This window comes from Gorilla gorilla, chromosome 5, assembly GCF_029281585.2.
Source record: "Gorilla gorilla gorilla isolate KB3781 chromosome 5, NHGRI_mGorGor1-v2.1_pri, whole genome shotgun sequence".
Classification (NCBI taxonomy): Eukaryota; Metazoa; Chordata; class Mammalia; order Primates; family Hominidae; genus Gorilla; species Gorilla gorilla.
The window spans coordinates 55017037-55032171 of record NC_073229.2 but is presented as its reverse complement, the minus strand read 5'-3'; the positions used below and the strand labels follow the sequence as shown (position 1 = coordinate 55032171).

The 15135-nt window shown below is 39.8% G+C and overlaps 1 protein-coding gene across 3 annotated transcripts in view; it reads right to left on the bottom strand.

Annotated features, from left to right (window-relative positions):
* The window catches only part of TBC1D22B (TBC1 domain family member 22B), a 74617-nt gene that overhangs the window by 58167 nt on the left and 1315 nt on the right, over positions 1-15135 (bottom strand). For all 3 annotated transcript variants that reach the window (XM_004043941.4, XM_063707573.1, XM_019030016.3), the window contains exon 2: positions 4617-4673. In XM_004043941.4, coding sequence (XP_004043989.2) covers positions 4617-4673 — 57 coding nt within the window. The remainder of the gene's footprint in view (positions 1-4616; positions 4674-15135) is intronic.

Sequence of the window (15135 nt, the reverse complement as noted above, 5' to 3'; positions counted from 1 at the left end):
TGTTTGACACTGACAAGTGATGTGAAGTGGAGAAATTTAGTAACAATCAAATAAATCCAGATATCTTAGTAACTAGTGTGGCTCCATGTGAACTAGTTTTATAACTTGGAATTAGGACCTAGCATACTTGAGCATCAATTCAAAAAACAATAAACTTAGAAGCTTGTCATACCATCAAGTGGCCAATGGAGCTGCTCAGCAATGAGACTAGCTTTATCTGAGCTATAAAAATTACTGCAGGCAATAGTATCACTAATAGTAATCATTTGGCAAATTAAAGTCAATATACATGGACAGGGAACGACTTACTGTGCTTGTGCAGTTTAGATGATTGAAGACCCAATGTAAAGGCTTCTGCTGCGATGTGTATTAACCACACAGTAATTAATGATGGGCTGAAGTGGAACGATAATCATGTAGCAGAGAAAGTCATAAAAATGTCCTAACAAAGGTACTAAAATAGAGGTGATAAATGTTTTATGGCAACAATCTGAAATTGTAAAATGGTCTGGTGCAGACGTAGACGCGGCCCCATGTTGTAAAATATCAACATCAAACCACCACATACATGAAAAAGGGAACCAATTAATCCAGTGACAACTAAACTCCTCCCAAACTGTAAAGCTAAGTAATTACTCCTATTGAAAGCATGACTGAAATTCTGCTGAAAGATCAGTGAAAATATTCATGATTTTATATCATCAACAGGTGAGAAAACAATAGTATATAAAGTTTGCCTTGGCAGTTTGGGATACGGAAATATTCCTGAAGATCTGTCCTAAATACAAAATTAGGAAAAGCTCAGTTGATGATAGGTGCAGACAAGGTATGGTGATCTTGATCAAAACATAAAATGGACACTACACTCAGTGCCTTATATGAGTGGATGAACAGCTTTATAGGTTAGCCACGTGTTTGTCAAAGGTTGTGCTAGAACAGATCTATTACCAGTCAATAACTCCTGGTTGTGACCAGAACGGTTGTGGTTACATGTAACATAATTCTCAACTATGATCCTTAAATCCCAAGACCACGATGTAGGTCTAGGCTGTTGTCTTTGCTATTCTCGTTTTTTTTTGGTTTGTTTTTTTTTTTTGCCTCAGGATTACGAGTCGGCTGCTATAGCTTTCAGAATCACACTCACACTACCACATTCAAATGCGGGAAATGTGAGTGGCAGCAAAAAGAGGCTTTCTTCACAGAACGTCTCCCATTCTGATCAAAAAAGAAAATCTTTGCAAGAACCCTCCCCCAGGAGACTTTCTTTGATTGGCCAGAACCAATGAGATGAGACCAGTCTATGCCAGTCACTGGGATTACTAAAGAATTATCATGAAAGGTTTAAGCCAATGTTAATACCTCCCCTAAGTGCATTGTTGCTTACTCAATATCTGAACAAAATTACAGTTCTTGAGCATGAAAGAAGCAGGCACAGGGAAGACTATCAGTTACGTAACCAGTAATGCCTGCCTCACTGGCCAACAGGCCAGAAAGTCGATTCTTGATAAAACCAAAGAATAGTAGAATTCATTCTATTTAATGGGACGATCACACAGATATCACAGAAAACACGCTCCCCTTAAGAGCTAACAGCCAGGTGCAGCGGCTCACCTCTGTAATCCCAGCACGTTGGGAGGCCAAGGCAGGCTGATCACTTGAGTCCGGGGAGTTTGAGACAAGCATGGGCAACATGGTGAAACCCCATCTACACTAAAAATACAAAAATTAGCCAGGCATGGTGGCCCATGCCTGTAGTCCCAGCGACTGTGGGTGAAGTTGGGGGTGAGGCATGCGGGAGCTGAGGCAGGAAGATAGCTTCAGCCCAGGAGGTCAAGGCTGCAGTGAGCCCTGATCGTGCCAGTGCACCCTAGCCTGAGCAGCAGTGCAAGACTCTGTTTAAAAAAAAAAAAAAAAGGCCGGACATAGTGGCTCATGCCTGCAATCCTAGCACTTTGGGAGGCCGAGGCAGGCAGATCACTTCAGCCAAGGGGTTCAAGACCAGTCTGGGCAACATGGCAAAACCGTGTCTCTACAAAAAGTACAAAAATTAGCCAGATGTGGTGGTGCACGCCTGTAGTCCCAGCTACTAGGGAGGCTGAGATGGGAGGCTTGCTTGAGCCCAGGAAGCAGAGGCTGCAGTGAGCCAAGATCACACCACTGCATGCCAGCCTCAATAGAGCGACCCTATCTCAAAAGAAAAAAAAGGAGACCTAACAAAAGGGGCAAACCAAGGAACATTAAAGAAAAGCCTGCTGTTTAAGTAAATAAGACAGTTTCATACCTTCATTCAATAAATATTTACTCACTGCCTACTATGTGCCACATGCTGTTCTAGAGGCTATGGGTACAGTAATGAACAAAACAAAGTCCCTGCTCTCAAGAAATCTATACAATAGTGGTTTCTGATTTAAAAAAAAAAAAAAAAGCATGCACCTTGCAGACAAGAACAGCAGTCATGCTTCCTCAGTAATTCAGAAGACTGTGCCTTATACACACACCAAATTGCAAAAAGAACAAGTTGGTAGAATTATAGAAAGTGCACTACATATTCAGCTATTTTTAAAATTTTTAAATACTGATAATGCATATTTGATATAGCATTCTTCTAGGTATTCAAAATACTTTAACGTATATTATCCTTTTTTTCTTCTCTTTTTTAAAAAACCACTTTATTTATATATTTAGAATAGTTTTAGGTTCACAGCAAAATCCAGAGGAAGGCACAGAGATTTCCTATACACTCCCTTCTCCCACACAGGCACAGCCTCTCCATTATGAACATCTGCCACCACAGTGGTACATTTGTTACAAGTGATGAACCTACACTGATACATTATAATCACTCAAAGTCAGTAGTTTGAGTTAGGGTTCACTCTTGGTGTTGTACATTCTGTGGGTTTGAACAAATGCATAATGACATGTATCCACCGTTTTTTGTTTTGTTTTGTTTTGCTTTGTTTTTTGAGACAGAGTCTTGCTCTGTTGCCCAGGGTGGAGTGCAGTGGCTTGATTTCAGCCCACTGCAACCCCTGGCTCCCAGGGTCAAGCAATTCTCCTGCCTCAGCCTCCGGAGTAGCTGAAATTACAGGCGCCCGCCACCAGGCCCGGCTAATGTTTTTATTTTTAGTAGAGATGGGGTTTCACCATGTTGGCCAGGCTGGTCTCAAACTCCTGACCTCAAGTGATCCGCCCACCTCCGCCTCCCAAAGTGCTGGGATTACAGGCATGAGCCACTGCGCCTGGCAGTATCCACCATTTTTATAGTATCACACAGCGTAGCTGCACTGCCCTAAAATCCTCAGTACTCTACCTATTCGTATCTCCCCTCAACCCTACCCCTTGGCAACTGATCTTCTCACTGTCTCCATGTTTTGCCTTTTCCAGAATGTCACATAGTTGGAACCATAATTGTACATTATCTTTACTTCCCTATTGACTGTGAAGGAAGAAAGGGCAGCTACTAATACACAGGCCCCAGGAGGATGAGAACCTAGGTCTGTATCTCCCTAACCATTCAGCTTGCATTACAAACAACAACTTTCCCAGAAACTAGTCTCTAAAATTAAGCATGCCCCCAAATAGAGGCCAAAGTTCTTAGAAAATCTCTGAAGGTGACCTATCCCCTCATTTAAATTCACTGTGGCTCAGTGATGGTCCATGAGAGAAAGATGGGATAAAGGGATAATTGGGGGTATGGATACACAGCCACACATCTTGGATTTAACTAGAGTCTCTGTTGCGCTTGAAAATAATTTATTAGAGTTCTACTAGAGAAATAGCCTCCTAAATAGCTTTTATTTATTTATTTTTATTTTTTTGAGACGGCATCTCGCTTTGTTGCCCAGGCTGGAGTGCAATGGCATGATCTCGGCTCACTGCAACCTCTGCCTCCTGGGTTCAAGCGATTCTTATGCCTCAGCCTCCCAAGTAGCTGGGATTACAGATGCCTGCCACCAACCCAGCCAATTTTTGTATTTTTAGCAGAGACAGGGTTTCACCGTATTGGCCAGGCTGGTCTTGAACTCCTGACCTCAAGTGATCCACCTGCCTCGGCCTCCCAAAGTGCTGGGATTACAGGCGTGAGCCACCATGCCCAGCCCTAAATAGCTTTTAACTCTACTGTACATATGCCTGGGTCTCTTTGAGTGTGTCAAAGGGAAAGAGGAACTAAAGAATGCCAGCCTGCAGTTATATTCTGTGCCCTAGTTCTCATAGTAAAAGTGAGGAAAAGGTGGCAGACCTACCTATATTCAGAAGCAGTGAGCCTCAGAAACCAGATCTCCTGCTAAAAGATCTGGAGGTCATCAATGTTCTGGTTTCAGGGACAACATTTAATCAATAAAGACCTTTTGACTATTCTCTTTTGACCAAAGAATCCAATACCAAACCCTACATATACCAGTTCCCAATATAGGAAAACACAAAATCTCTAATGGGAGTTAATTTCCCATTTAGCAATGGACCATTTGGAAGTAAGAACATTGCTCATCTCCTGGTCCAAAATAGGGCAGAAGAGAAGCTAAAAATGTCAAGGTGGAAACTGTCATTTCAACAAAATAGGGGAGGGTATAGGGGTGACAGCAGTAGATAGATAAAAGGAAAATGTCTTGACTTACTTTTTGGTGAGCCGTGGGTCAAGAGGAGGATGCTGTGCTCCATATACAGGCTGAATGCTAAAAGCAAAAACAAAAGGAAGAAATAGTTAGTTTAGTTAGGAAACTAAATATGTTGGCTGAGTGCCATCTGCATCACAAAATTGGATGAGACTTTGATAAATAGGTTATCTCTAATAACTGTACTCAAGCCTTGCCCCAAAGAGAGCAATCTACCCGTTAAAAAAATATATTTGATAATGTTCATTTTCCCTGGTGAAGTTTCAGTGCCTTACACACCTGTCAGGATGTCCTATGTGTAAAGAAGGCAGGATGGAAAGGTAACGGGCTTTAGAGCTGGAGAGAGCAGAGTTCAAATGCCAGTTCTGGCACTCAGTACCACCATGAACTTCCAGCAAGCTTTTTGACTCCTTTGAACCTGTTTTCTCATCTAAAGTGGGAATATTGCCTAATTGAAAGGCTCACTGGGCTAAAAGACAGTGAAGGGTGACCTAAGGAACTCACACACTGCAGGAGGGGTATAAAGTAACATAATTTGGCCATATCTAGGAAGAATGAAATATGCATACCCTAAGACCCAGTATTTTCACTCCCAAATATGCATCTTAAGATAAATATATACATATATGTATTAGGAGATATATATAAGACTATTCAAAGCACCATGGCTCATCTTAGCCCCAAACTAGAAATAACCCAAACGTCCATCAATAGTGACAAGAGAAATCAATTGCAATATGTTTATATAGCAGAACATTATACACCAATGATAATATATGTGAAGTAGGGCTTCAAGTAACAATGTGGATGGATCTTACAAATGTCATGTTGAACAAATGAAGTAAAGCATAAGAATAAATACTGTATGATTCGACTTATATAGACTTCAAAAACTGACAAAAGTAGTTTCTACTGTTTAGGGATGCATGCAGAGTAATATAAAGAAAGAAAGGAGTAAATGACATAAAAGGATATAGTTCTCTCTGGAGGAAAGAAAGGAGAAGACAGCAAATAGACACAGAAGTTTCTGGGGTGTTCACTTTGTGATTATTCATTAAGCCATCATACCACACATTTGTGCTTCATGTGCTTTTCAGTCATGTATCACAATTAAAAGAAAATGAGCTGGATGGGGTGGCTCACAACTGTAATCCTAGCACTTTGGGAGGCCAGGGCAAAATGACTGCTTGAGCCCAGGAGTTCGAAACCAGCCTGGGCAACAAAGTGAGACCCTGTTTCTACAAGAAAATAAAAAATTAGTTGGGCATGGTGCTGCATGTCTGTAGCCTCAGCTACTTGGGAGGCTGAGACAGGGGGATCGCTTGACCCCAGGAGGGTCCAGGCTGCAGTGAGCACACCACTGCACTCCAGCCTGGACCCTGTTGGAAAGGAAAGGGAAAGAGAAGGAAGAGAAGAAAGAAAATGAGAATAAATGACTCAAGAATAAGTATATATCAAGCCAAACTATTGTTTAAGTATAAAAGTGAAAAAAAATTACTTTTCAACATGTAAGAACTCAGGGAAAATGTGTTCCTTAACACCTGTCTGAAGAAGCTGTGAGAGAACAAACTTCAACTAATCATGAGATGGAGAAACCATGGCAAAAGGATTGGTGGAGAGCCCTGAACAGATCCAACCTTACAACTAGGTCTTACATTTGAGGCAAAGAGAACGTCAAAGTAATATAATTGGCAAATGTTAAAAGGAGGAAAAAATGGACAAATGAAGTGCATTGACTTCTTCATCTTTTACTGACAGGGCTCAGAAGATATTTAAAGCAGATAGCTCAATTTGCAAATCTATGTCACTACCTGTTTAACATTAAATCCTAATGTAGATTTGCAAATGTTAATAGATGAATATGGATGTTTTATGACAGAAAATAAAACCAAGAAAAATAATATAATCAACTAGAAGCAGGTGGGAAGAGAGGGGTGAGGAAATATACTTACTAATATCATCATTACTCATGGTAGGGAGCCAACAGGTACTGTCTGAAGAAATATGGTATAAAGTTACACTTATAAACACAATCACTAGAATAAAAAGATAAATCTTCCAAATTATCAGACTATATATATATATGTGTGTGTGTATATATATGTGTGTGTATATATATATATAATATATATATTATATATATATATATATGTATGCCCTCCCCTCAAAAGCAAGCACAGTCCACATAGTGAAAGACTTTTTTAAGAAGAAAATATTTTTAAAAGGGCAAGCATGGTAGCTCACATCTGTAATCCCAGGACTTTGGGATGCTGAGGTGTGAGAACTGCTTGAGGCTAGAAGTTTGACCAGCCTGAGCAATGTAGCAAGACCTTGTACCTACAAAAAATTTAAAAATTAGCCAACTGTGGTGGTGCATGCTTGTAGTTCTAGCTACTTGGGAGGCTGAGGTGAGAGGATTACTTGAACCCAGGAGTTTGAGACTACAGTGACCTATCATCGTGTCACTGCACTATAGCCTGGGCAACAGAGTAAGTCGTTATCTCAAAAAAAAAAAAAAAAAAAAAAAGACAAAGAAAATATTAAAAATTGAACTTAAACTAAATAACTAAATATATCAGTTATTCCAATAAATATAAAGGAGCTAACTCACCTATTAAAATAGAAAGGATAATTACCAACAGGAAAGTAGTTAAATAAATTACAGTACATCTTTTAAAAAGAATGAGGCAGTTCTGGCCAGGTGCGGTGGCTCACGCCTGTAATCCCAGGACTTGGGGAGGCCAAAGCAGGCAGATCACCTAAGCTCAGGAGTTCAAGACCAGCCTGGCCAACATGGTGAAACCCCATCTCTACTAAAAAATACAAAAATTAGCCGGGCATGGTGGCAGGCGCCTGTAATCCCAACTACTCAGGAGGCTGAGGCGGGAGAATGGCTTGAGCTGGGGAGGCGGAGGTTGCAGTGGGCCGAGATTGTACCACTGCACTCCAGCTTGGGTGACAGAGCAAGACTCCGTCTCAAAAAAAAAAAAAGAATGAGGCAGTTCTATATTCACTGACATGAAATAAACTCAGACATTAATTGAAAAAAGATGCAGAACTACATGTATGACACCATTTTTGTAAAAATCTTTAAAATAGATAAATGCATTTTATGTATGATTAGGTCTATGTATCTGAAAGAATATCAGAGTATCTGAAAGAATACAAAAGACACTGGTAGCAGCAGTTTGGAATAGGAACCAGATGACTGAAAGATGATGGGACACCAAAGAGACTTAGTTTTCACTGCAAACCCTTTCTGATTTAGTATCATGTACAAGTATCACCTTTATAAGAAATAAGCGATCTTGAGAAGGTTAGAAGGTTTAAGTGGGACGATATGTCAAAAGCCCTTTAGCACAATTCCTGGTGGGTGGTAATGCTCATTTAACGTTAAGCAGGAAGTGACGTAGATTTGCAAATGTTAGAACACTACCCAGCAAACACTCAGTGCCCAAGAAATGTTGATTTTCTTCCTCCCTCCCATTTTTATAATTTAATCCATACTCAACATTTAGAAATTGAAACAAGCTTACCAAATACTTGTTTCACATAACAGAGGTGATCCTAAAGGATGCTTTTAAATAAAAATATAGCCAAATCAATCACTTTCACATTGATTCCTATTAAGATTTCAGAGGAAATCTTACATATAATCTTTAATTTATGAATACAGTCCCTACTTCTTTAGCTATAAGAATCTTTACTCCATAAACCTCTCTGGAAGATTAATAAGTAATGTGTAAGCAAACTATTACAGATATTACTACAGAAATACAAACTTTGAAAACAATACTAATAGATGTGTTTAAAGGGTTTCCTAGGCAGAGAGAAAAAAAGAGGAATCAAAGAGTAAAGGGAAAGTTCTGCTGAGAGAGGAAGGGGGTGTTAGACACCCCCACCGACCACGGGGAAAAAAAAAAAACCCAAAGGGCTACTGATATGCACATTAGCAGCTGCAAATAATCTAAGAGTACACCTGAATTCTTCAAGCCCACAAGCCCTCCTCACAATAAAATATAAAATCAGAGGATAAACTGCAGGAAGATCTCAACAGGCCGGTTAGGTAAGGTGGCTGGGTAGAAAAATAAGAGAGGGTCCTTAGATCCTCTCCTTAAAGAAGTATTACCATCTGCCAGTAACCCATGCAGAAGAAAAGCAAACCTAATTTGTGCAGGCTGAAGGGCCAGAGGCCATCAATTACCATCTAGGAAAGGAATCTTAAAATCACAGTAGACTATTTTTTAAAGCTGTCAGCCCAAGGTGCTGGCACAGCCAGGAAGGCTAAGATAAATGATGGACTTCATCAGCAAAGGTATCAGGGCCCAAATTGAATTTGTTAACATATTCTTGAACTGAACCATGATGTATCTAAAACTGGAACATTTTGTATAATAAATTAGTTTATTGCAGCTTAAAAAAGACAGGCATTTAGAAAAATTTAGAATTTAGAAATTAGAATTTCTAATTTAGAAATTTAGAATTTAGAATTTAGAAAAGAGAAACCGAGATGATCACAGAGACTAAATGGAGATAGACCAGAAGAGCCCAATGATTAAGGTGCTCAATTTCCTGACATTTATAATTCACCTATCACTGTCTGTACCATCCCTACTCCTTCTAAACCCAAACTCAGCTCTAAGAAAGACTGATCTGCACTCCACCTTCCAAACTTATTAAACCCATTATTAAATAAGGCTCTTTTCCCTACTTGGAATGCTTTTCTATTTTCTATATCCCTTTTCAAAATTGTATCCATCCTGCAACATTCTCTTCAAATTCTACAACCCTCATGAAACTTTCCATACCCCTACCCCCAGCATCTACTAACTCATGTCTTCTCTAGTTCCCTAACATACATAAATTAGGGCTTATATTACTTTTTAAAAATAAACTAGATTTAGATCATAATATAAGACACAATCAGGGCTGGGCACTGTGGCTCACGCCTGTAATCCCTGCACTTTGAGAGGCCGAGGCAGGCAGATCACTTGAGTCCAGCAGTTCGAGACTGGCCTGGCCAACATAGCAAAACCCCATCTCTACTAAAAATAAAAATTAGCTGGGCTTGGTGGCACACATCTGTAATCCCAGCTACTCAGGACGCTGAGGCACAAGAATTGCTTGAGTCTGGGAGGCAGAGGTTGCGGTGAGCCGAGATCGTGCCATTGGACTCCAGCCAGGGCAACAAAAGTGAAACCCCGTGTCAAAAACAAAACAAAACAAAACAAAACAACACAAAACAAAACACCCTGGCATACCCCTCCCTCCCTTCCTAGGAAGCCACTCTATTGGATCTGGCATTTTTCACACTCATTTTTATATTTTTATTTTCTATGTATGTATCCCTAAATAATGTATGATTTTGCATGTTTTTTAAACTTTATATAAATAACATCACACTGTAAATATGACTTATTTTGACTCTAAATCATGTTACTTTAAATTTTACTTAATTCCATGGCTAACTGGCTGATCTCTCCAACACAAGTTAAAAAAAAAAATACAAAACATTTGCTCTAACATAAGTGAAAAAGCATTTAATTGACATTTTCAAACACAAAGAAAAGTACAGAAAATGATATAATAAACATCCACAAACCCATCACTCTGATTTACAAATGTTAACATTTGTCACATTTCATTTAAGAAAAAAAGTGTTAGGCCGGTCATAGGGGCTCACGCCTGTAATCCCAGCACTTTGGGAGGCCAAGGTGGGTGGGTCATGAGGTCAGGAGATCAAGACTATCCTGGCCAAAATGGTGAAACCCCATCTCTACTAAAAATACAAGAAAATTAGCTGGGTGTGGTGGCACGCATCTGTAGTCCCAGCTACTCGGGAGGCCAAGGCAGGAGAATCGCTTGAACCCGGGAGGTGGAAGTTGCAGTGAGCGGAGATCGGGCCACTGCACTCCAGCCTGGCAACAGAGTAAGACTCCATCTCAAAAAAACAAAACAAAACAAAACAAAAACAAAGTGTTAGACTACTGATGCCCCAATTGCAGTCCCTAGTCCTGTTTCTTCACTTCCCAAGAGATAACAATTATTCTGAAATTGGAGGGAACTCCTCCCATCTGTTTTTATACCTCTACATATATTCACAGATCCATAAACAATACACAGTATTTTTTATGTTTTTAAACTTCACATAAAAGACTGCACATTGCACGTATCTTTCTACATCTTGCTCTTTGCATTCAACAATGTGTTTTCACCCAATTCCACTTTTAAGTTTGTCTGATTACAAATGTAACATATGTTTAGTGGAAAAACCAGAAAGTCAATCATACACAGCATCTTCTCCAGGGGAAGCCATGATGCCAAGCAGATTTTTTAGCTCCTAGAAAGCCATAGTGGTGCCATATCTTTTTCTGTAGCCCCCTTGCCACGTGGCAGAGCATGACACATACCAGCAGGCACTTAACAATATTTAGTAAGTGAAGATTAGATCTCTACAAAACCTAGGCCTCCACTTAAGCTAGACCTAAAAACCAGAGGTTAGTTAACACACTGCATCTCGAAGAAATCACACCACATACACAGAGAAAAGAATGCCATGGAATATGCTGCCACGCAGACAAAATGGAACCAAAGTTCTGATTAACCTCCGTCACTCTCTTTAATAAAACCAACACCACAGAATGTATTGACATAGCTGTTTTGCCTAGTTGAAACAGTGCAAACATCTTGGTAGGAAAAATCAACAGGTGTTTGTTTAGCACTGATAAAAGAGCTAGCGCAAATATGGGAAAAAGACCTATCAAATTTAAATGCCAAATGTGTTGGCAACTGATGTAGGTTCACACACTCACTCCACATTAGTCTTCCAGAACAGGTGATCTATGCTGTTTCGATGATAATTTAGTATCTTCCAGTCACTCACTCTACCAGTAAAACATCTCCAAGCCAAGAACAAGTTGTAATGTACCTGCCCAGACAGGCTGTGACTTTTACACTAAGTCTCCTATCAGATTCATTATTATGTTAGGATTGGCTTCAAGTTCTTAACTTGGCCTCTCTTTCTAACAATGAAGGGCCTGGAAGACTCCGGTAATTTCGATTTTGGCCAGACGCAGAGGCTCACGCCTATAATCCCAACACTTTAGGAGGATGAAGTGGGCAGACTGCTTGAGCCCAGGAGTTCATGACCAGCCTGGGCAACATGGCAAGACCTGTCTCTACAAAAAATACAAAAATTAGCCAGGGCTGGGCACGGTGGCTCACACCTATAATCTCAGAACTTTGGGAGGCTGAGGTGGGCTTGAGGTCAAGAGATCACTTGAGGTCAAGAGTTCAAGACCAGCCTGGCCAACATGGTGAAACACCCTTCTCTACTAAAAATACAAAAATTAGCTGGGCATGGTGGCATGTGCCTGTAATCCCAGCTACTCAGGAGGCTGAGGCAGGAGAATCGTTTAAACCTGGGAGGCAGAGGCTGCAGTGAGCTGAGATCGTGCCACTGCACTCCAGCCTGGGCAACAGAGGGAGACCCCATCTCAAAAAAAAAAAAAAAAAAAAAAAAAAAAGGTGATTTTTTTTTTTCTCCTGTGCCCGAGCTCTAGACACACACACACACACACACACACACACTGACCAAAGCTTTTTTTTTCCCCCATAGGTTTGTGCCACCAAGCCCAGCTAATTTTTTTGTGTGTTTTTAGTAGAGACGGAGATTCACCATGTTGGCCAGGCTGGTCTCGAACTCCTGACCTCAAATGATCCACCCCCTCAGCCTCCCAAAGTGCTGGGATTACAGGTGTGAGCCACCACACCCAGCCAGATCAAAGCTTTTCAATTTCAGTTTCAAAAACTGAAGCAAGGAGAGAAAACAAAAATGATAGCTACTATCATCGTAACTATCCTTCTTATAATAGCTAATATTATTGTGCACCTCCTAACCAATTATTATGTATTATCTCATTTAATCCTCATAACAGCCCCATGGAGCAGATACTCTGTCCCTATTTTAGAGACGGGGAGACTGATGCATTGAGAGGTTAATTAAATCCTGTAAGATCACATAGCTAGAAAGCAGAGCTGGGATTTTAACCTAGGCAGTCAGATTTCAGAGCCTGCATTTTTTTTTTTTTTTTTTTTTTTTTTGGAGACAATCTCTTGCTCTGTTGCCCAGGCTGGAGTGGAGTGACGCAATCTCAGTTCACTGCAACCTCCGTCTCCCAGGTTCAAGAGATTCTTGGGCATCAGCCTCCTGAGTAGCTGGGACTACAGGCGCACACCACCAAGCCCAGCTAATTTGTATTTTTAGTAGAGATGGGGGGTTTCACCACGTTGGCCAGGCTGGTCTCGGACTCCTGGCCTCAAGCGATCCACCTGCCTCAGCCTTCCAAAATTCTGGGATTACAGGCCACCACAACTGCCAAAGCCTGCAATGGTACAGATTGCCTCTTATCTTCTAGGCATTAATACAATGACCATTTGATGTGCTAAGTACATGGGGCTCATGTGAATAACTGAGAGAACTTAAAAGATGCTTAGCTCCACCAAGTTACTACATGACCCAGCAATTCCACTCCTATTTATCAGCAGAAGAATAGAAAATATATATCCAAACAAAAACCTCTGCATAAATGTTCATAAAAGCATTACGCACAATAGCCCAAAAGTGAAAACAATTCAAATATCCATCAACTGATGAATGAACAAAATGTGGTGTATCTATACTATGGAATATTATTCAGCCATAAAATGGAATGAAGTACTGATACATACTACAGCGTGGACAAGCCTGGAATCATTGTGCTTAATAAAAGAAGCCACTCACAAAAGGCCTCAGATCATATTACTCCATATATATAAAATGTCCAAGAGAGGTAAATCCACAGAAACAGAAAGTAGATTAGTAGTTACCAGGGTCTGGAGTGGGGTGGATGGGGAGTGACTGTAAATAGGTATGTAGTTTCTTTTCAGGATGATGAAAATGTTCTGAAATTAGTAGTGATGGTTGCACAAAACCATCTATACTATAAATGAATACACTAAATACCACTGAATTGTACACTTTAAAAGAGTGAATTTTATGGTATGTGAATTATATCTCAATAAAGCTGTTATTTTTAAAAAGAACGTTTCATTCATTTGCAACTTATTTTATTTAATAAAATTTCTATTTGTTGTCACTAAGATTGTTGGATCATGATCAGACAAATGGAAAGAACTCTGTCATCGCTTTTATTTTTCACCTTTCAATTTGCAAAGAAGAGTAAACTAGTTTCATTTCCAAGTTTGCATGCATCCAGTAGAGTCATTTGTGTCATTTCCCCACCCAGGAGAAAGTTTTTCTTCTCTAAGACCGAAAGGTACAGATGCAAAAGTTCTATTCTTGAGAAAATGCCCTAACATTTTCTTTAAACCAAAGTACCTTTCTATCTAAAAGAACCTTAGTTTTCTCCCATGACCAGAGGCTCGTGGGCTTCACTGCTAAAAGCACACAGCTGAACAGTATTTCTCTTTACCAAGTAAGGTACTAAAAACTATTATGAATTGTGACAATATTTGAATACCTTAAAACAAACAACGAAGACAATGAGCTGGGGTAAGGATCTGAGTAACATTATTTCAAATGTTTACTTGCTGTAATAATGACAGCAATGTTAATAACTACTGTTTTTTGAGCAACTATAATGTGCTAAATAAACACTGTCCTAGGTTCTTTACAAATAGGGTATTTCACTTAGTCCCCACAGTAACTCTGAGGAAAGTATTTTTATTTCTCATTTCATAGGTAAGGAAATTGAGGCCTAGAAAGATTATTTGTCTTGGTCACACACACAACAGAGTAACCCAAGCCTTTCTGAACTCGAAAGTTCTCTATTTCTCTATATTCTTCAAAATGAAAAAGGAATCCAGAAACTTGAAGAAACTGAAAAGACTTCTCTTCCTATCTCAGAAGAGTAGTGCTTTAAAAAAGCTGACTGTTCTTATAGCCAAATACAGGAAATATAGGAAAAAAAGACTGTTAATAGCAACCAGCAGTCAGAAGGCACAGAAGCCCATGCCACGTCCCACATCTCTTACATTGCTTCCTGATACAACAGTCTTCCTATTGATTCTGATTATAATCTTAGGATGTCAAAATTTAATGATCTCACTATGGAAAACCCCAGAGAATAGCAGTTAGCACAACTAGAGAGCTCACTAGACCAGGAAGGAAAAGGAATCAGTTGGCAGGAAGTGTGCTTACCTAAAAACACAGAACATCTTTAACAGTAATATTAACACTGTTAAGTCCACAGCACTTTAATCTGAAGTTATCTTTGCATTCCTTTCTATTACTTTAATAAGTATTACTAAAAGCTGATTTCCACCCTATTCTCCATATGTCTACTAGAATCCTTAATAAAATAAGACTCTTGGTGTGGCATGGTGGCTAACGCCTGTAATCCCAACACTTTGGGAGGCCAAGGCAAGAGGATCACTTGAGGCCAGGATTCAGAGACCAGCCCTGGCAACACAGTCAGACCTTGTCTCTATTTCATTTAAAAAAAAAAAAAATATTAAGGCT